This window comes from Carlito syrichta, unplaced genomic scaffold (genome assembly GCF_000164805.1).
Source record: "Carlito syrichta isolate Samal-C Ts95f unplaced genomic scaffold, Tarsius_syrichta-2.0.1 Scaffold315528, whole genome shotgun sequence".
NCBI lineage: Eukaryota > Metazoa > Chordata > Mammalia > Primates > Tarsiidae > Carlito > Carlito syrichta.
In genome coordinates this window covers 97,300-119,403 of record NW_007259624.1, presented here as the reverse complement: position 1 = coordinate 119,403, position 22,104 = coordinate 97,300, and the positions used below count along the sequence as shown (strand labels likewise).

Below are 22,104 nucleotides of genomic sequence, written 5' to 3'. Positions count from 1 at the left end.
TCAATCGGACAATGGCAACAGCCAAAGAAAAAGAACAAGGTGCAATCCTTGAATCCCACAATGACATACAAATGGGGAGGGAGACTGACCATAGATGGTAAAGTCTTTGCCAAACAAAGTGAAAATAGAAAGCTACGTAAGATAATTTTACTCTCTTGAAGATAATCCTTTCTTTAGTTGCTTTTCCTTCCACCCACCCCTCATGTTAAAAAATGAGCAAAATTCCAAAGATATGCATCTAATTAAAAGAATATTTCCTTGGCCTCTTTTAGAATGATATTAGCATCCTACTTACACTAAGCAAGAACAGAAGGATAATGAAGTTCTTTGTGTAATGTTTTATTAATGAACTTAATTAGCCTTAGAAGAGAGATAAAGGATAAAGCAGAGTCTGTTTTAATTTAATAGAAAATATGCTTAGGGTGAGTAATTTCTGAAACAATGGCCCATTTGAGGGGGCTTATGAGTTTTAATAAAGCTGAAGAGAATGAATTAAAATACAACTTATAAAGCAATGCATTTAGTATCTCCCCTCTCCCATTGAAACACAGAAAACTACCATCGTGGCTTCAAGTGGCTCATCTTCTTTTATTGACACTGGCCTTCTTTTTCTGCATGCCAATTCCTCTTCCTTTCAAAATGTTCCATAGTAGAAGATTTTAAGGAATTCCATTTTTAAATACACTGCTTTAAATAGGGCATTTTTGTGAAAAATAAATTCAAATATCTTAGCTACCTATTAAATCTCAAAGACCTGAAGAACACCGAGAAAAGGCTTTTTTGGAGTCATACAGAGGAAAAAATGTGAATTCCTCAGATGGGGTAAGTGGCCTGTTAATTACAACTTCAAGGAAATTTATAATGTTTCAAAACTCAGCAACTACAAGAACTCAGTAACTTCCCCCAAAAAGGGAAGAGTACCTAATACTTCCCCTACATCTTTCTAGTTCTCTGGATCAAGGAGCTCCATTTATTAATATAAGACTTTAGGGAAACCAATAGGCTGCATGTGAGATGATAAATGAGATAACAAAAAGTTACTTATAAACACTATAGGAAGCTCTAGAGTTTGAGGCCTCTTAGCGTATGAGTAACCAGACTTTTATATAATTATCTGAATAGAAGAGAATATAATCTAAGAGTTTCAGGAAAAGAAATATTGTTACAAAAACTATAGCAACATCATAAATGCATTTCCTGTGAGTAAACTGCTAAAATGCAATGTACACTTGATTCCTTAACATTTATGCATGCATATAACAATGTTTTCCCAAATTGCTTGATCACTTTAAAACAAACATATTTATAAAAGTGCTTCACAGGCACTACTATACTACTTAGTCACTTCATAATATTTATGATGCAATCAAGAATATTCTAGACAATGTGCAGAATTTCTAGAATATTCTTGATTGCATCATAAATATTATTCTAGACAATGTGAGGAAGAAGATAGGAAATCTACTCTTGAGGCATTAATTAAGGATGCAGAATAAGCTAACAACAGCTAATATTTACCTAACACTTAGAGGATTTCAAATTGCTTTTACAAACATTATCACATATTCTCATACAGATACATCAGTGCCCTTTCCAGAAAGGGGTTCAGTGAACACTGCAGATATATCTAGAACCACAGATGGAAAAAATCTGATCGCCAACTTTATCTCGATGGCAGATAATCGCTTATCTCCATGATCACTTCCAACTCCTGAATCAGAATTCTTCCTTGCTGAGATAGATGCCATCAACATTGAGTTCCTTGAAAAAAAATTAAAAGCACAAAGTTCACACAAAAGACATCAATGTATATTCTAATAATGACTTTGCTACACAAATTTTTATTATCAGTCCAGTATTAATGAATATGAAGAGTGCCCTAATGAAAATCAGACATTTGTACTGTTTGAACATAGTACAAGACAGATTCTTTGTCTTCAGAGTTTTATAGATTTATACTCTGAGTGACTTGCTCTTAAATGTCAAGTTGTTTCTTTAAAAGTTACCCATTTCTTTATTTTATTGGTTCTAGCATATAAAAAAGGAAATTGGAAATGCAAATTAAAACCACACTGAGATATCACCTAACTCCAGTCAATGTGGCCATCATCAATAACTCAAAATAACTAGAGAAGATGCAGGGAAAAGGGAACACTTCTACACTGTTGGTGGGAGTGTAACCTAGTACAACTTTTGTGAAAAGCAGTGTGGCAATTCCTAAAAGGTCTAAAAATCGACCTTCCATACGACCCTGCAATCTCCCTGCTGGGACTATACCCTGAGGGACTCTAAGAAAAAGATACCTGCACACGCATGTTTATTGCAGCATTATTCACAGTAGCAAAAACATGGAACCAACCATGCTGCCTACTGAAAGAGGACTGGATTTTAAAAATGTGGTACATATACACGATGGAATATTATGCAATCATAAAGAAGAACAAAATTATGAAGTTTGCAGCAACTTGGATGGACTTTTGAGTCTACAGTACTGAGTGATCTATCCCAGAAACAAAGAATTGAGTAACACATGTTCTCACTCACAAGCAGGCCTTGAACAATTATCACAATACTATAAGAAAGGGATTGGCAGTAGTGAGAAACCGCCATGGTTGCAGGGGGCACACCTCATCAACAAGGGTACCTTCTTGATGAACATTTGTATACCTAACCGTGAACTGCACCACACATCTTTAAAATAAAAAATTTTTTAGAAGCAATAAACCACAAAATTACTTTTGTCCATTGTGTTATGAAATGTGATTACCATAAATAATTCTATAAACTTTTATCCAGTTATTAGATATATTTAATAGGATCTTTTTTTTTTTTTTTTTTTGAGTTGGCGTCTCACTCTGTCTCCCGGACTGGAGTGCAGTGGCCGCTCCCAGCCACTGCAGCCTCAACCTGCTGGGATCCCGAGATCCTTCCACCTCAGCCTTCCAATAGCTGGAATTACAGGCGCGCGCTACCATGCCCGGCTGACTTTTGATTTATTGTAGAGGTGAGGTCTCACCAAGTTGTCCAGGCAGGTCTCGAACCCATGGGCTCAGGCAATCCACTCACCTCAGCCTCCCAAAGCGTGGGATTACAGGCTGAGCCACCGAGCGGCTTGATAGGATCTTTAGATAAAAACAGTCTCTGTAATTAGAGAAAGAATAGTCACTAGTGATTACGGGATCTGACAATTGCTGCAAGGTGAGTCATTTTGGGAACAAAAAGAAAGTGAGTCCCAAGGATACCGAGGAACACTGACCTCTCACATGCCCAACCTTTCATTACTATTCTGGGACCAGAGAAAGGACTGGACTTCTGTCAAGAGAGACAGAATAAAGGCAGAGAAACGACTCTGTAAACTCTATGGCTGCAGTCCTGTTGGCAGCCTCATGATCAAAAATAAAGCAATGCATGGTTATGTGCTGACGATTACATAAATACTGAAAATCACGGCCATAAAATAAATTGTATTTTCTAGAAAGAAAGCCTTTTATAATAAAAATATCCAGACCATAAAGTTTTTCCAGGATTTATATCCTTGTCAAGATGCTTTTGAAATTGAATACATCATGAAATAGTCTATTACATTTCAGCTAAACACAAACTTCAACTAATTAGATTTTCTTTTATTATGATTTTAAAAACAGCAAATTTAAAAGTTAGGAAAGTTAAACTACTACCCCAAAGGTAAAGAGCATGTAGAGCTTCTATAATACACATGATACATTCACCTATATGACTCATTGGTGATATTAAATTGGTCTCCCTAATTTAAAAAAAAAAAAGCCTTTTAGAGGCAAAGCAAATATATATATTTATTTTAATACAATATGTTGCAAATAATCTTAGGCATGAGACCATATAAGATATTTAATTATTTAAGACAAAATTATTGTCCCTCTAAGAGCCTCGCTAATTTGAGATGGAAATGTATGAGTACATTTTAATAGACTCCCAAGATAAAGAAATGAATCTTCCCTTATAACTGGAGAAAATGACAGTTCCACTGACCAGACAGCCCATTACTCAGGTTTTCCAAAAGTCGAATGAGGGCAACAGTCATCATTTTAAAGTAGGAATCATGATAAATTCAAACTAGATACCCTAAGGCATTACTTACATCAGTAATTGTATGATCTCAAATGAGGCACAAATTCAAAAGTTCTTCAGGAGTTCTGTGCCAGTTTTAACATATTGTTTAAGAAGTCAAAGGAAGAATCATCACTACAAATTGTATGGCCTCCCAAAAAACCGTCAAGGATATTACCAATGATATTTTTAAGTAGATATGATTCAGAAAATGTAAAGCTACTGTATTATATTTAATATCCCTAATATAATGCATGTAATATATTTAATATACATAAGAAAACAAATTTTATATGAATCTACTTGAAAATCCGTAGCAATTTTCTTGTACATAATAAAAAAATACTTTTTTTTATCATGAATGACATCTTCTGTGTACAAAAATGTTCAGAGCAGCCTAAATTATCATCTCATCTATATGTCCTTAGAAATCAGACATTGTCTGGTGGAATTTTAAATTACCCTTTGTTCTCTTTAGGATAAAATAAGGACTTGAACTTTCAAATGAAGACAGAAGTGCACTTCTGTTTTGTGAAAGCTTCTTCCCTGTCGTCATTCAACAAACATTTGTGCACCTACTATGTGCCAGAAACAGGTGCAAGTGGTAAGCCAACACAGCGGATACTGGCAAAAACCCCTGCCCTTGTAACGCATACTCCAATGGGGTGATAAACAACTAACTGATAAAACGTATGGAATGTTAGAGAGCAGTAAGTGCTAGAGAGAAAAATAAAGAAGGAAAATGAAAAAGAAAAAGGAACTAGTAAGTGTGCGTGGGGGGGTTCAACTTCAAACAGGGTGACCAGGACAGAATTCACAACTGTGGTGACACCTGAGTGGAGAGCTGAAGGAAGGGAGGAAGGCATAAGACTCCTGGGGGCGGAGAGGGGATTGAGCCTCTCTCCCAGAGTGACAACAAGTAGAGATGCCCTAAGACGGGAGAGGGTGGCATACAGCAGGGACACCAGAAAAGATTGTGGGACTTCAATGGAAGAAACAAGGGTAAGAAAATAAGAAAAAGAGGCAAGCACGGTGGCTCATGCCTGTAATCCCAGCACTTTGGGAGGCTGAGGTGAGAGGACTGGTTGAGCCCAGGAGTCCAAAATCAGCCTGGGCAACATAGTGAGACTTCATCTTTACAAAAAAAATTTTTTTAATGAGCTGGGTGTGGTGTTGTGCTTCTCTCATCCCAGTTACTCGTTAGGCTGAGGTAGAAGGATCACCTGAGCCCAGGAGGATCGAGGCCGTGGAAGCCATGAACTCGCCGCTGAACTCCAGCCTGCACGGTGGACAGAGAGAGACCCTGACTCAAGTTAAAAAGAAAAGAAAAGAAAAGAAGATGAAGCTGATGAGGCCATGAGATAGCCAATCATGTAGAACTTTCACCCACTGTAAAAATCTGGCACCTACTGGCCACTGGAGGGGTTTGAGCAGGCTCTGAGTCACCTTTTCAAAGGCTCTGACTAGAGTTGTGTTCAGAATCTAGGGCAGGGCTGAAGGACCATTGTGGAGGCTACTGTGACAATCCAGGCAAGATGGCCTGGGCGTTAGACCTGAGTGGTAGAGCAGAAGTGATGAGGAGTCACCAGATTCAGGCTCTATCGTCTGAAAGTGGAGCTAACCACATTTGCTGATTGAATGGCAGTTTGAGAGAAAAAGAGGAGTCAACTATAACTCCAAATTTTGGCCCCAGGAATTAGAAGAATGGAGTTGCCATCCTCAGACGTGGAAGCCATGAATAAGACTCATTTCATAACCTCAAGTAACTCAGAGTCTGACAGGACAGGGAGACAAGTAAACAAAATAAAATGTACGATGAATGAGTTCTACGTTTATTTTCATAGATAAATCTCAACTCTGTCTGCAAGGTTAAGAAAGGCTTCAAAGAGACATGGACCTGTAAGCTGAGTCTCTGGATAAGTATCTGTGAGCCTGCCAGGATGCAGTGGAAAGTGGAAAATTCACCTTGGATTAACAGGCAAGCCTGTTGATGAAGAAGAGGGGGTGAGGTACTGAGAACTACTATTGGCATCATGGCGGAGACACAAGGGAATGATGTTCAGCAGGGACCTGTGGAGACAGCTGTTAAAGGCAGTGGTTATAAAGGTGCAAGTGAGAAATAAGGAAGGCCCAAAGTAAAGTGAAGACAGATGGCATGGAAAGGAGAAATGGCCAGGGGAGACATTTATAAGGTAGAATTGGCAGAATGATCAGTTAAATACAGGAAATGAGGAGAAAGGAAGAGCTGGGCGCATCTGGGGCCTTCTGACATAGGTGAATGCCTGGAAGCATGCCACTTGCTCAAAAGGAAAGGCAGGAAAAGAAATAGGTTCGGGGGTGATGGTGGGAGAGGAGAGCCATGATGAGTTTAGTTTTTGACACACTGACTTAAGATATCTATGGAGCAACCTATTAGAGGGTCTGTTGACCATTGGATTGTGGGTCTAGAGCCCATGAGAAACATCTTGGATAAAATGCAGGCTTGGAAGACACTGGCGTATAAATAAGGAGAGGCCATGCATGAAATCACGCTGGAAAAATGACGAGAAAAAATGACCTTGGAAAGAACCTTCCAGCAGCTGCTGACACAGTCCAGTGCCTTTCTCTATCCCACCACAACCTCTTGAAACAAGAAGACTTGGCCCCGTGGCTCAAGGGCTATGGCAACTTCTGGAATTCAGACCTTCTGAACTGAAATTTAGCATTATTTTCACTATAGCACTCTGCCCCACATGTTTATTACATAATTCAATGATAATGATGGTGTTCTGCTGACACTGTGACCAACTGTGTAATATGGGGACAGAATTTAATTGCTACATCATCACACACTTTTTAGGAACCAAACATGGTACATACTTCAGAAGTCAGTATTCTTTCAGTTATACTTAGGGTCACTATCAATTCCCAAAACAACAAAAATATTGTAGGCTAAACTACTGAAGCGATTGAGAAGTTAGACTCCTTCCAGAAATAAATCCTTGGGCAATTTTTTTTCCTTAGCCTAAAAATATAAAACAAAGAGTGAACTGTCTACAAAGTACCTAGTTTTTCAATTTTAAAGTTTATGTTCAACTAGGGCAACATTGATAAGAAAGACATTCTTGTGATGGTAGCTGAACATAGTATAATCCATTGTGGAGACATGAATTTTAAGGTAAGAAGTGGTTTATTTATTTCAGAGGATTTCTGCATCCATTTTTACAGATCTACTTGGAAGTTTTTTGCTGAAATAAAAAGTAATAAAATTACTGACAATAAAATAGAAACCATTTAACATTATTTACTAGAAACTATAGTAGAAACACAGTTTATCCAAATAATTTAAGAAAATATATTTATATTTAGAAATATATACCATTTCTAAAAGACTTAAATGTAAGCAAAATGCTTATTCTCTTGAGATTTCTCTTCTTTCTCTCATTTTGATCGCATCATTTACACATCCAGAATTCATGAATAATAAATAATTGTTGCTCACATTTTTTCTTTAAACAAGAGATTTTTCTCAAAAGCTCTAAAAAGTGGTACTGTTTATAGAATATATTCCAAAGTCTACCCTCTTCAAGCCTCTTGCATTATGGTTTGAACTTGAAGACTAAGTAGGTTTTATCTTTTCATTATTAATTGCTTTGCAAAATATCTGAAAGCCAAATCTGTTATAAATAATTTTTTTCTCCCCTGAAGTTCAAACTGCATATGAATCTCATGCTAAAGTAGACACAAAAATGATGCAAAATTATCCAGTGTTTGCAATGAGAATTCTTGAGGTCTCTAAGGTGATTCAGCGGGTAAGAATTGCCATCCCATCTGCATATGTATGAGGCAGATATATGACACTAGGCTCAAAAACATTTCTAACTAGAAAATGGGGCTGCTGGCACTACAAGTCTTCATGCACTATTATTGAGCACTTACTATATTCTGTGCATTTTTTAAAATGGATTAACTGATAATCCCATAACAATTTAGTGGGAGTATATTATTTCCACTTGCAGAAGCAGAAATGGAGACACAGAAAGGTAAAATAATTTGACCTCTAACACACAGATAAAAAGAGGAAAAATGTGAATGTACTTAATGCCACTGAATTGTAGATCTAAATAAATATAGTTAAAATGGTAAATCTTCTGTAATGTATTTTACCGCAATAAAAAAATCATTGCAACTTACTTTTTAAAAGAATATACAGCTAAACCTGAACCTGACTCCTTATACCAAAGTAAATTCTAAGTCAATTAAGAATTTAACAGTAAAAAGAAACAATAAAATTACTAGGGGAAAAAGTGGAAAAGCCAGGATTCAAATCCAGAGTCCATGCTACATAGTAACGGTCTCCCACAAATTGCTGTTTTATAGGTAAAAACTACCCAAGGTGCTATTTTATAGACCTGCCTCATTATCACCAAATTAAGTTTCATAATAACTCAACAGTGCTTCATGACTTGCTGGAAAATATGCGATGCATGGGCATGTCTGGCTTCTGAACATATGAGGATAAACCCCATCACAAGTTTGAAAGCCACCTAGAAAGTCTCAGGATTGCAACCAGTTCATTCCTTGTAAAGTCACTCTCAATAAGTATTCCAAAGTCAAGTACACTGAGAACCTACTTTTGAAGGCTGTAGCTTAAGGGGAATGTTTGCTATGGAAAGGATGCAGAAAATAATCACACTTGTGTTTTAAGAAACCACACGCATATAGCAGTGAACAAACAAAATTATAGTTTTCCAAAATACCTCAGGGTTGAAAGCTTGCAAAAAGCCTCAAATCTTTACTGCTGATCTAAAATAGGGTTCAGAGAGGAAGGAGGGGGCAGATCCCAATCTTGAGGTCTCCCAGAGGCCTTCAGACAAAAAGATTCCCAGATCTAGGAAGCATATTTCTCCTTAAATGCAAAACTGGGAGGGAGTAGGTACAACTACAGAAAACCAAAGAGAAGTCCAGATCTCACTAAAGCCTGCACTTAACACAAAAAAGAGTTTATAAATGCCTGACATACAGGATTGGCCACCTTGTTTATTTTACTATCTTGCATATATTAAGTTAATTAGGGTTTTCTCACCATTGTTCTGGATATCAGTTTAACTGCATTTTACAAAGGAAGGAAAGTCAAAATGCACCTCTCCCTATACATTCAAAGCCTCAGTGCTGAGTATAATTTTCTTTTAACACACAATGCAGTCTTTTCCCAATCCTAATTTCTTAATGCAAACAAAAGCTTGGCAGAGAACTGAAACAGAAACAGAACCGATTACTTGGTAGTGCTCTTATTAAATTGTGGGATTTCAGAGATGAAGTAAATGCATGCTGGATTCTTATACAACAGGTCAGGCTAAAATAAGAAAGATATATCTTTAGAGTCAGATGATCCTGGTTTATAAAAGCCTAAGTCTACCCTTGCTAAATCTAAATAATCAGTATCATTCTTTGATCAGCTGAGGAAGTTGTAATAATAAATAGTGATAATCTTCTATAATTTTGGAAGGTAAGACCACAAGGAGAATGCCCATTTTATTACTGACAATCAAGTGTCACTGGAAGGAAGGAAGAGGACAATATTCTGCTCCATCCATCTGCTGTTCCACCCACTGATTATGCCCCAGGGACCCTGAGAGACCCAAGAGATTCAAAAAAAACTCTAAGAGAACTATTACTATATGAATTCCTACCCCACGTTCACTGTATTTGTTTGCAGTGTTTGTACTTAGAACTTTGTTAAGTTTAATTTTTGTTTGTCCCATAAAATAACCGATTGCTTCCGCAACTGCTGCTAGCAGTGTGTAAATGTTAAGCAATAAGCCCCTCCCGGACATTCCTTTGCTTAGATAACAGTAGACTGGTGGCACCAGCCAACCCCCCCCCCGTAGGTTCTGCATTGTTTAACCTCCTGCCTGCTTGCTAAACCTAGCTTATCTGACATTCCACTCTGCCCATTTAGCAGTTCCCTGTTAATCACAGGTGGCTAGAGCCTGCACAGACCAGAAAATAAAACCTACCAATCCCAAGTGCCCCCATACCCATTAGGAGAAATTATCCAATCATGTAGAAACAAGTTTAAAGTTCTTTCCCCTCCCTCTGTAATTGTGCATAAAAACTGCTTGCCATACTGGATCTGGGCTCTCGTCCCTGAAGCCACTGCCGGCTTCATACGTGAGCCCAGACTCAAGCCTGAATAAAGACCCTCGTGTGTTTGCATCGGAGCTGGCTCTTTGTGGTCTCTCTCGGATTTGAATCCTGGGTTTAACAACCCAAACCTTAGATAAGCTCTGAGACTTTTCATATGGCCATTATCATCAATTTTCAATGAGCACTCATTGAGTGAGTGGCAAGAATATTGAAAAAAAAAAGAAAAATAATCAGTTACCCTGTGTGTCCAAGAATGAGGTTCCTCAACATCATCATTATCTTCACAAGCCCCATGGACTATCTCTGCATCTTCTTGTCTGTTCACTTTCTTTCCCCGCACCCCTACATTTCCACATACTTCAATTCTATCCATTCTATAAAAACTTGCTCAATTTCCACCCCTGAGGTAAACCTCTGCTCCATCCAGCCTATAAGGGACGTCTACCTTTTTTTAACTCCCCTTGCAGGGTGGACTAGGTGAGGGGCTCTCACCCATCCAGCCCTTATACTGTGGTTTGTATCCATTCAAGGTAATGGGTATGAAAAGGACTACCCCCATCAAGTTACTCAGTGATTTGGGACACAAATTCCAACCTGCATTACTAGCTCCTAAGTTGTGTTCCTGCCATTTCCCAGGCTTCCATTTTCCCCTACTTCCCAGTCTTTTTTGCCCATTCCCATAGACTCAGAAATGCATACACCATGTGAAAAATAGATATTTATACAGAAATGACTTTAAAAGCTTAAACTGTCTCTGAAGGAGTAGCACTTGAGGATAGAGGAAGAAAAATGGAAAATGGAAAGGAAAATAATTTTTCATTGTATATTCTTCTGTAACATTTTTATGGTTTGCCACATTAATACATTACCTATTCAAAAAACAAAACCATTAACAATAAATAAACTTCTCAAGCATGTTTAAAAAAGTAAAAAGAAAGAAAGAAATGCATAGACTATTTCCTATCCTACCTAACAGCAGTAACACAGAGCCCACCACAAAGTCTGGGGCTCCACTGAGCACGCACAAGATGAGCCCAGAGGACACTAGGGAGGCCCAGGGAAGACAGCAGCAAAGGCTGAGTTACAAGAAGCCCCCATCAACAACCTACTGACAGTCTTAGCCAGCTGCCCCCATCATTTGCAAGCCTTTCATGGACCAGGCGGTTGGAGGCAGTAATTGTGCTTACTTTTATTTTTTTATTGACATACATGAAGATATAAAATATATTTCCACAGGACTAGCATGGAAAAGTAAAAAATAAAAATAAGCTGGGCTCGGTGGCTCAGCCTGTAATCCCCCGCTTTTAGGAGGCTGAGGTGAGTGGATTGCCTGAGTCCGCGGGTTCGAGACCCACCTGGGCAGCGAGAGCTCATCTCTACAATAAATCAAAAACTAGCCGGGTGTGGTAGCGCATGCCTGTAATTCCGGCTTCTTGGAAGGCTAAGGCGGAAGGATCACCGGAGCCCAGCAGGACGAGGCTGCAGTGGCCAGGAGCGGCTACTGCACTCCAGTCTGGGCGACAGAGTGAGACTCCAACTCAAAAAAATAAAAATAAAAATAATAGGTGAGATTAAGAAATAAAGGACGGAAATGGGCTACAAGCCCTGAGAAGATAGTTTTCATTGAAACTGTTTCATTAATTGGGGAAAGGTGTCCTTTTTCCCCCATAAAGGATGCTATCCTGGCTTCATCCATTTACTTTTCTGCTTACTGATTTTGCCCTTGAAAAGCTCTGCTTTTTCATATATTGGAACTTTTTCCATACGTTGTCATAGTTTATCAGGAATTTGGCACTAAAGTTATTTGGGAAAGCCCCTCTGAGATATCTTCATTTACTTACTGGATTTTGGGGAGATTTAGTGGGCCACTGTCAAATTCAGAATGAATAAATTCATTCAAAATAATTTTAAAACTTAGTATACATAAAATGTACATTCTGTGATTTAGCAGCAGTGGTAGGGCTAGATGTTGCCTGTTCAGCTCTATAACATGCTTCTATAGCATAAATTAAAGTGGTCAGAGGGCACTGATGGTGCCATAATGCAGGAGTCACACTAGTTCATCCATGATTTGCTTCCACACTTTACTGTTTTGTGTCTCCAAGTAATAGAAGCTGGATACAAAATACATAGCAAAAATGAACAGCACAGCCCACATTGTACCAGAGTTCACTCTGCCTTGTCCCCTCACAGTCCAAGTCTGTTGGGCCCTGTGTCTTAGACATGCCTTCTGCATGATTCTCACTGACTTCTGTGCCTTGTGCTCTTGTCTCCCAAGACTTATCAGCCTTAACCCTTACATCCCTTTCTATCAAGAATCCTTTCATTTTTTTTTAACAAGTTAAGGTAATGTTTACCAAAGTGTATCTGTATATAGTAGGGATTTAATATGTCCACTGAATTGCGCTCCTGTTTTTATGTTTTTTATTGTTTTTGTTGATGCTCTGGTTGCAAAGTAGCATAGATTTAGAGTGGCAAGTCAGGTTCTTTTGCATGCCTGATTTCACAGAACACAAACTTTTCAGGAATATGTATATTGAGTTACTGCAGAGACATCTGTAATGGTAACATAGATCATGAAACCTGAGAAAAAGAGAAAATAATGTGGGTGACTCGCACGGATCTCAAAACTATGAGTAAAAGGGAAAGCCTAGAAAGGAATTATACTTAGCCCTTCAAAATATGCTATTGTTGTTAAGAGATCAGCAACCAAGAACAATGTCTAACCAAGAACAGTATTGTCAGGTTCCATTGGAAAAGGAGTCTGCACCCAACATCCTTGTTGATCTTTGCTGTGTGTGTGTGTGTGTGTGTGTGTGTGTGTGTGTGTGTGTGTGTACGTGCCCACATGTGCACACTAGGGTAGGTGAACTGGAGATGAGAGGTAAGGAGAAGAGGAGGGAAAGACCAGGAAAACAGTAGGGGAGGCAGAGACATTATTATACTGGACAAAGTCTCTAACTCTGCCTCTAATAAGCTTGCATAATTCATTTAACTTTTGTATGCCTCAATGTTCTTATCTGTCAAATTAAAATCCAGTCAAATCTAAAACTCTATGATACTAAGCCAAAGGGTTTGAAAAAGAACCATCCCTTTGTACTACTTTAGTTCCCAGGAAGATGGGTAATGTAGCTTGCATTGCCTTGACATTTACAAATACCAGCAGATGCAGAATCAACAGCTGCTTAAGCCTAAAATGTTACTATCAAATTCTACATATATACATATACTTTCAAACTCTGATCAATTGGATTGAGCTGAATCTTTCCAATTGGTCTTAAGATCAGTATTATTATTTCTTCTCTTTCCAAGCACAAGACAGAACCAAAATACAGATTTGGTATCAGACTCCAAATCCAAAGCTTTATCCATTTTACCATGCTGTTGAAATAAAAAATGTAGAAGGTATTTGAAAACACTCAACCATTTCTCAAACATTAAAGAAATCCAAGGAAAACACTATATATAGATATACTTTGGTAATATATCTCATTTATTAAAAAAAAAACAGGAAATTGGGATATTATGATCATTTTCTTTTTTTCTTGTTTTTAAAAAATGTTTGCATAAAAATTTTATGAAGATGCTTAATGAAAGAGGACAAAACTAATAATGGCTATTTATTTGCTATATTAACATACGTCCTCCTTCCTCTCAGGTCCTTAATTTAAAAATATAAGGGCAATGTAGCCTCGGAACAAATTTTGTTGTTATTCATGTCATCCACCGTCACCACTAATGTAATAAAAACTCAGGGACGGTGCTTTAGAAATAACTGTTACCATCCATCTTTGCACATGAAAAGGACTAAAATGGGCCTAATGAAAATCAAATCTAATATTTCACACATAATATGTCATTACCAAGGTTCTCAGCCTTAAAATTTAATTTTTAAAAAAGCGAATCAAATCACAAAGAAAGTAGTTCCGTTTTACAACTCCTTAAATAATGTAGAACATTACAAATATAAGATCCATAAGTTAAACATGATAGAAGATGCAAAAATACCATTGTCTGGGTGGCTTAAACAACAAACATTTATTTCTCACAGTTCTGGAAGTTGAGTAGTCCAAGATTAAGAAACCAACAGATTCTCTGGTGAGGGTCCACTTTCTGCCTCATAGACAGATGTCTTCATACTGTGTTCTCACATGGTGAAAGGGATGGGAGTTCTCTGGAGTCTCTTTTATAAGGACACTAATCCCATTCATGTGGGCTCCATCCTCATGACCTAATCACTTTCCAAGGCTCCAACTCTTAATACCATCACCTTGGGGACCAGTATTTCAACACATGGATTTGAGGGGAAACAAACACAGTCTATAGTCACTGTTTTGTTTTTGTTTTTGAGTTGGAGTCTCACTCTGTCGTCCAGACTGGAGAGCAGTGGCCGCTCCTGGCCACCTCCGCCTCGACCTGCTGGGCTCTGGCGATCCTTCCGCCTCAACCTTCCAAGTAGCTGGAACTACAGGCGCACGCTACCACGCCCGATTAATTTTTGATTTATTGTAGAGATGAGGTCTCGCCAAGTTGCCCAGGCGGGTCTCGAACCCGCAGGCTCAGGCAATCCACTTACACTCAGGCAATCCACTTACCTCAGCCTCCCAACGCGTGGAATTACAGGTTGAGCCACCGAGTCCGGCTGTTCTAGGCCACTGTTTAGGGGTGATAGTTACATGACAACAGATATGTTGTAACAGTAGCTATAATAGCCCTTATAGTATTATTAATTCTAACAGTGCACTTTTACACAGTGCTTTGTGTACAGACACTCCATTGGCTACGGTCCCCTCATCTCTTCCTCTTACTTTAGGCAGGTAGGGGCATCTCTGTGCTCCAATTCAGCAGGAAGTAGCTACAGAAGACAGACCACTGTCCATGTTCGCCAGTATTAAATAAGAATATTTCAAAACAAGCAGAGGAGGGAATGAAAGGACAGAGTCCCAAATGGAGTTTCTCTAGTCTCCTAGAGCTCATACATGACAATAAACCTTTACTGGAACTCCGGGCAAGTCATAAGACATTAAGAATAACATCTCCCAGTTGGGCTCGGTGGCTCAGCCTGTAATCCCGCGCCTTTGGGAGGCTGAGGTGAGTGGACTGTCTGAACCCGCGGGTTTGAGGCCTGCCTGGGCAACTTGGCGAGACCTCATCTCTACAATAAATCAAAAAATTAGCCGGGCGTGGTAGCGCATGCCGTAGTTCCAGCTACTTGGAAGGCTGAGGCCCCAACAGGTCGAGGCTGCGGTGGCCGGGAGCCAGGAGCATGCCACTGCCCTCCAGCCTGGGCAACAGAGTGAGACTCCAACTCAAAAAAAAAAAAAAAGAATAACATCTCCCAAGAATCTGTCTTTCAGCTATTGGCCCTGCCTTTCTCACCTATTTGACTGACCTACCCATCTAGCTGCCAGCCCACATTTTTCTATGTGCTTGTGACTGACTCACCCATCTGACATGGCAATTTGTCCCCCAAAAAGGGAACCTTTAAAAAGCCTTCAACCTCAAGCATTTGTCGCTATGCTTCCCTCAAGCATCTGGCCCCTTCTCTCCCTTGAGAAGCAAATCCACTCTTTTCTCTCTAAAGAAACTTTTCTAATCTAATTTCTGTGCAAAGCCTTGTATCTTACCCACAGACTGCCCACTGACCTAACAGGTTCTTAATAAATACTCATAACAGTAAAATTCATCAAACATGTCTCCAGATAGTATCATAATGCTAAAGCATTACTCAGTGTTTTTACTGAGAAACACAAAAAGGTTTTAAGAACTAGATCTTGTGCCCACATCACAATCAGATATGATATAATTAGAATGGCAATATCTAAAAGTATATTCTTAAGAGTTTTAATGTTTCAGTTTTCTTCTGGTTGCGTTATAATTATTCTTCAAGTCATATAATATTTATGAAGTATCTAGTATGAGATGCTAGGTTTTGGTGATATAGAGATGAGAGAGACTCTTTATTCTCAGGAGTTCGGTCCAGTGGAGAAAACAGACATACAAGGAAGGACTTAAAAAAACCTAGAATTTATTTATAAAAAATTGTGTATTTATTCTTACATGTTTAAACCTCAGTTGAGATGCTTCTTCCACTGCTCAAAACAGTTTTTGAACTTGTCAATTTTGAAGGCTTTTAGTGTTTCTGCCATTTTTTAATACATTTTGTCCACACTGGCAAATCAGTTCCCTTTGAAGACTTTTGTCATCCAGGGAAACACAAAAATGTTGCTTGGGGTAAGATCAGTTGAATAGGGAGAGTGGGACATGGGGGTCATGCCATTTTTTGGGTCAAAAATTGTTGAACACTCAGTGCAGTGTGGACAGGTGTGTTGTCATGGTGGAAGAACCAGTCACCTGTTTGCCACAAGTTGGGATACCTCTTCCACAAATTGTGACATAAGCTTCTCAGATAAAAACTTTGGTTGACTGTTTGATCCAGAGGAACAAATTCTAAGAGTTCTACAAAGGGCTCATTCCCCAAAAGGCAATTCCGGTTTTATTTTGGTTCCACCTTGAATAAACTATTGCAAAACTGTGTGATATATGCATTGATAACGATAGCCACAGGATGCAGTGAAAGCCTGAAAGAAGCTGGGCTCGGTGGTTCAGCCTGTAATCCTATGCCTTGGGAGGCTGAGGTGAGTGGATTGCCTGAGCCCACGGGTTCGAGACCCACCTGGGCAACTTGGCGAGACCTCATTTCTACAATAAATCAATGAGAATCTAACTGCTCCTCCCTGGTCCCCTCCCAGTCACTGTTTACGTAAAAGCAGAATGAGCCTTTTAAAATGCTTACAAAGATTGTCATCTCTGGTAGCTTAAAATGGCCACAAATTCGTTGATGCTTTCCCATTGAGAGGTGAGAATCTATGTCCCCTCTCCTGGAATAACAGTGGGCTCTGTGACTGAGAATATGGCAAAAGTGACATCAGGCCAGTTTCCCAACACAAACTCTAAAGAAACTGGCAGCTCCTACTTCTTGTCTCTTGGAATGCTCCCCCTAAAAGACAGCTGTTATATAAAAAGTCCAGCCCTCCCGAGACCGTTATGTTTTGTGTACGACCAAAATAGTCAAGTGGAGAGGCTGCTTGGCGGGAGATGCCCGAAAGCCCCCAGTTATGCCAAGTCATTCCAGGCCAGGAACCAGGTAGTGAATGAAGAAGCCTTCAGATGTCCCCAACCCCAGCTGCCATCTGACTGCAACAGTATAACAAACTATAAACAGGGCACAGGAGACAGTTAACACCCAAACTAGAAGAAATAATATAAAGTCCTATTTTAAGCCATTCAATGTGGGATGATTTTTATGCAGTAGATAATCAGAAATATCATCTCTGTTGACAATCCTCATGTGGTTTTCCATAGCAATTAGAATAAATCTCAACTTCTTCCCCTGCTTACTCCAGTCCTGCACAAGCGGACCCCTGTCTCCTTCTGTAACCTGTCCTCTCATGCTCTCCTTTGCCCACCAGGGTATGGCCAAGCTGTGAAGAAGCCATGCTCCAACCAGCCTTAGGAACTTGCAGTGAATTCTCTTTTCTTGTCATTTAGAACATGTGCTCTAGGCCAGGTGTGATTGCTCATGCCTACATTCCCAGCACTTTGAGAGGCCAAGGCCGGAGGACTGCTTGAGGACAGGAGTACAACACCAACCAGTACAATATCAACCTGAGCAACATACCAAGACCAGTCTCTATTAAAGAAAAAACAAAAAAACAGAAACATACACACCCAAAACATGGGCTCTAGTGCACCAGTTTCCCACTATGTCAAATGGGGATAATCTAATAGTAATAACCACATTAAGGTTGTTTTGAGAATTGAGTGATGTAAAGCACTCCACACAATGCCTGACATATAACAGACACTCAGTAATGCAGCTTTTTTTGTCATTCAGATTTCTGTTAAGTGTTATCTCCTCAGGGTTTCACTCAATTGCTCAGGCTAGAGTCCAGTGGTAGGATCACAGCTCATCACATCCTTGACCTCCTGGGTTTAGGTGATCCTTCTGCCTCAGCCTCCTGAATAGTGGAGACTACAAGCATGTGCCACCATGTTCAGTTTAATTTTTTATTTTTTTGTAGAGACTGCTGGGAGCCGGCCTCGGAGGCCCACTGAGCGTTAGGGATCAGGGAGGGCCGTTGATGCAGTGAAAGCCTGAAAGAACTAGGGTGAAGATGTTGCTTGGGGTAAGATCACACTAGGGTGTGTTCAGGAGCTGTTGACCCCATTGCCTCTCCCTTTTCTTGGCAATAAAGCCTCATGTTAGCTCAAGCATGAAAACTCCGAGACTGGGACGAACACAGGTTAACATTAGAAACTCATTGTTCCCATTTCCCTTTGACTGCTGTTTAGACTTCCAGAGAGGTCCTGGTTCAAGCCGGGACCACATCAAAGAGTCCTAGTGCTGAGAGCCCAGCATGACCTTTGGACTGGGCCACATTATGCAAAACTGGTTTTAGTAATCATTAAGAAAGTTAGTCATAGGTAAAGTGTGTAGAATAAAATAAATATATAGATTATCATTGATAAAACGGTATAATATTTTTAGAAATTGTATTAATACTTCTGAGGGACATTAGCCAAGCGTAAGGAAAAGAAAGACAATTTTGGGTTTGTTTTTCCTCATGCTTGAAGAAACATCTGGTGGGTAGGGTCGCCCCCATGCACCTGGCTTTGTGCTCACATAGAAGGCCTGTGAGTCTGACTGTGCAAAATTAGGGGATAAAAACCCTCTGTATTTCTCAATAAACGTCTTCTGTCACTTAGACAGAGTCCAGTCTCTTTCTTTCTCCCCCTCCTCTTTCTTTCTCTTTATTTCTCCAGAATAATTGCCGACGCTGCCACATCTTTCCAGGGACCCTCAAATCCTGCAGGGGCTGGCCCCCAGCAAGAGACAAAGTCTGACTATGTTGCCTAGGCTGGAAATACTGTACCTTTAAGAAGTACTTTAAGGCCATGCTCGGTGGCTCAGCCTGTAATCCCATGCTTTAGGAGGCCGAGGTGAGTGGATTGCCTGAGCCCATGAATTCGAGACCTGCCTGGGCAACTTGGCGAGACCTCATCTCTACAATAAATAAAAAATTAGCCGGGCATGGTAGCGCATGCCTGTAGTTCCAACTACTTGGAAGGCTGAGGCAGAAAGATCGCTGGAGCCTAGCAGGTCGAGGCTGCGGTGGTCGGGAGTGGCCACTGCACTCCAGTCTGGGTGACAGAGTGAGACTTAAACTAAAAAAAAAAAAAAAAGTTTTTTTTGGAGAGTTGGGGGGTCTCATTATGTTGCCCAGGCTGGTCTCGAACTCCTGGTCTCAAGGGATTCTCCCTTCTTGGCTTCCCCAAATGCTGGGTGTGAGTCACTGGGCCCTGCCCAAGACACTCATATTATCCTACCTTAACTTTTTATATAGCATGTCTGTTTGATAATTTTCTTCTTTGCTTAGTATCTTGTCTCTTTCAATGAAAATCTAAGGTCCAGGAGAGAAGGACTTGATCTTGTTCACCACTTAACCTCAACTCCTAGAGCAGTGCCTGATGATAGTTTTCCTCATATAATAAAATAGGAATGGAATTCATACTTTACACTTTTTCCTTTCTAGAAGGCACTCATAAATATTCGGGAGGGGCGCAAAGTGGTGGGGATTAGGAAGCCTAAAACATAAAAGAATGTATAATACCATGTTCTTTCTAACATAGTTAACCTAAGAGTATCCAATTGGTAATGATATCAAGAGTCAAATAGATACTTTCATAGAGATTATTCCTTTGGGACGCCACTGACTAAAGTGCTCTGCAATACTTGGTATACTTATGTTTATTACTTAATCTCTTCTGCATCCCAAGGGGACTAGTTGTAACCATTCAATTATGCCATAAAAGGGCAGATACTTTCTCCATCTATTTCCATATCATAGCAACTAAAACTCAACAGGGTCATATAAGGCAGGTGGGCATATGAGATAAATATTTTCTTATTGAAGAAGAGTGGAAAAAAGAAATTCCTGCTTATCAATAAGGTACCAGAGAAAGATGAATTTTTGGATAATTATTTTTAAAACATGGTAACAATATAGTAAATTAGTTAAGAAAGATGCATACCTACTTTTTTTGCAGGGCTTTTAGGGCACACCATAAAACTGTCTCTCCTCCTCCACCAGCATTGCAGTATGGATGAAAAACTGCAATCACCATTTGAGTTTTCCCATTTTTGCTAGGTGACATGGACTTTTTCTTCCTCTGTAGGAGCATTCTGATTCCCCAAAGGACAATGACCAAACATGCACATAAAGTTCCACATACAATTAGCCCAGGGAAGAATAGTGAATAAAAAAACCTGAAATAAGAGGGGAAAGTTGAAAATCAATATCATGCCCATTAAATAAAAAGGACTACAAATTAACTTGTGCATATCTACTTTACATTTTAGTAACAAAGAGAATTGTAATTTGTAAGTCTGCTAACAAAATAAAGTATTAAAAGTCTTTCAATTATGAAAATGCTAATGCTACCAAGTTCCAACATTGAAAGTATAAGTCCTCTTTAATCCCAATCTCCATAGCATGCTAGCAATTTAATATACTTTAATCAACAATAAAAGTCAACATTGAGACACCTTTCTTCTAATTCAGTGTGTATCTTAGGAGCTTAAAACCAAATTTAACTATTAACCTAAACAAGACATGATTAGAAACAGCATCCAATGCTTATAAGAACAATATATAATCCCAAGAAATATGTCTTTTGAATGATCAATAGTCCATTATTTAAAAGTTTGGAGAGATTGGGGATGGTGACTCACGCCTATAATCTCACTTTGGGCGGCCAAGCGAGGGGACTGCTTGAGCCCAGGAATTCGTTCGTTCGAGACCAGCCTGAGAAATACAGCGAGTGAAACTTCTTAAAAAAAAAAAAAACTATTATACTCAGTGATCTATCACAGAAACAAAGGACAGAGTACCACATGTTCTCACTCATAAGTGGACCTTGGAACACTTATCGTAATATTATAAGAAAGGGACTGGCAGTAGTGGGAAACTGCCAGGGGAAGGGGGGTAGGATTGGCAGTTGAGGGAAACTGCCAGGGGAGGGAGGGGCACACCTCATCAACAAGAGTACCTGCATAATGAACATTTGTATACCTAACCCTGACTTGTACCCCATATCTTTAAAATTAACAGTTTTAAAGTTTAAAAAAGTTTGGTAAGATAGTAAATAATTGTTATTCTCTCATTTTGCCTTACGTAGAACAATTTCTGAGGTAAAGGAATGGAACTTAGATGTCTCCAGTTCTATTTCCAGTTCTTCTTTCAACCTGTTTACATGACCTGATACCACTACCTTCCCTTATGTGCCTCTGAACAAGCTGCCAAAAATCCACTAATGTTCTACTTCATGCACATTAGTAAACTCATTCACAAACTGTTACAAGTTTCTCTATTAGTCAGTTGACTGAAGACTCTGCAAAACCAACTTGCTCATTACTGTATCCCCACCAGCTTGCTCATTACTGTATCCCCACCAGCATAGTGCTCAACACAGAGAAGTTATCCAATAAGTATTTATCTGAATGAAAAATTTTATTACCTCTTTAGATGTCTCTTAAAGTATGTTAAAGTAAAATTTCAAGGTATGTTTTCTTTTATGGTTGGCCAATATAGTTGGTACCTAATTTAATATTTTTAAATTTATTTTTATTTTTATTTTTGAGTTAGAGTCTCACTCTGTCACCCAGACTGGAGTGCAGTGGTCGCTCCTGGTCACCATAGCCTCGACCTGCTGGGCTCCGGCGATCCTTCCGACTCAGTCTTCCGAGTAGCTGGAACTACAGGCACGCGCTACCACACCCAGCTAATTTTTGATTTATTGTAGAGATGAGGTCTTGCTAAGTTGCCC

The 22,104-nt window shown here is 39.4% G+C and overlaps 1 protein-coding gene across 1 annotated transcript in view; it reads right to left on the bottom strand.

Moving 5' to 3' along the window:
• LOC103275541 (leucine-rich repeat and calponin homology domain-containing protein 2-like) overlaps nucleotides 1-22,104 on the bottom strand; it is a 122,365-nt gene that overhangs the window by 94,802 nt on the left and 5,459 nt on the right. The window contains 2 exon segments of the mRNA XM_021706398.1: nucleotides 1,659-1,761; nucleotides 6,052-6,156. Of these exon segments, the coding sequence (XP_021562073.1) occupies nucleotides 1,659-1,761; nucleotides 6,052-6,156 (208 nt within the window).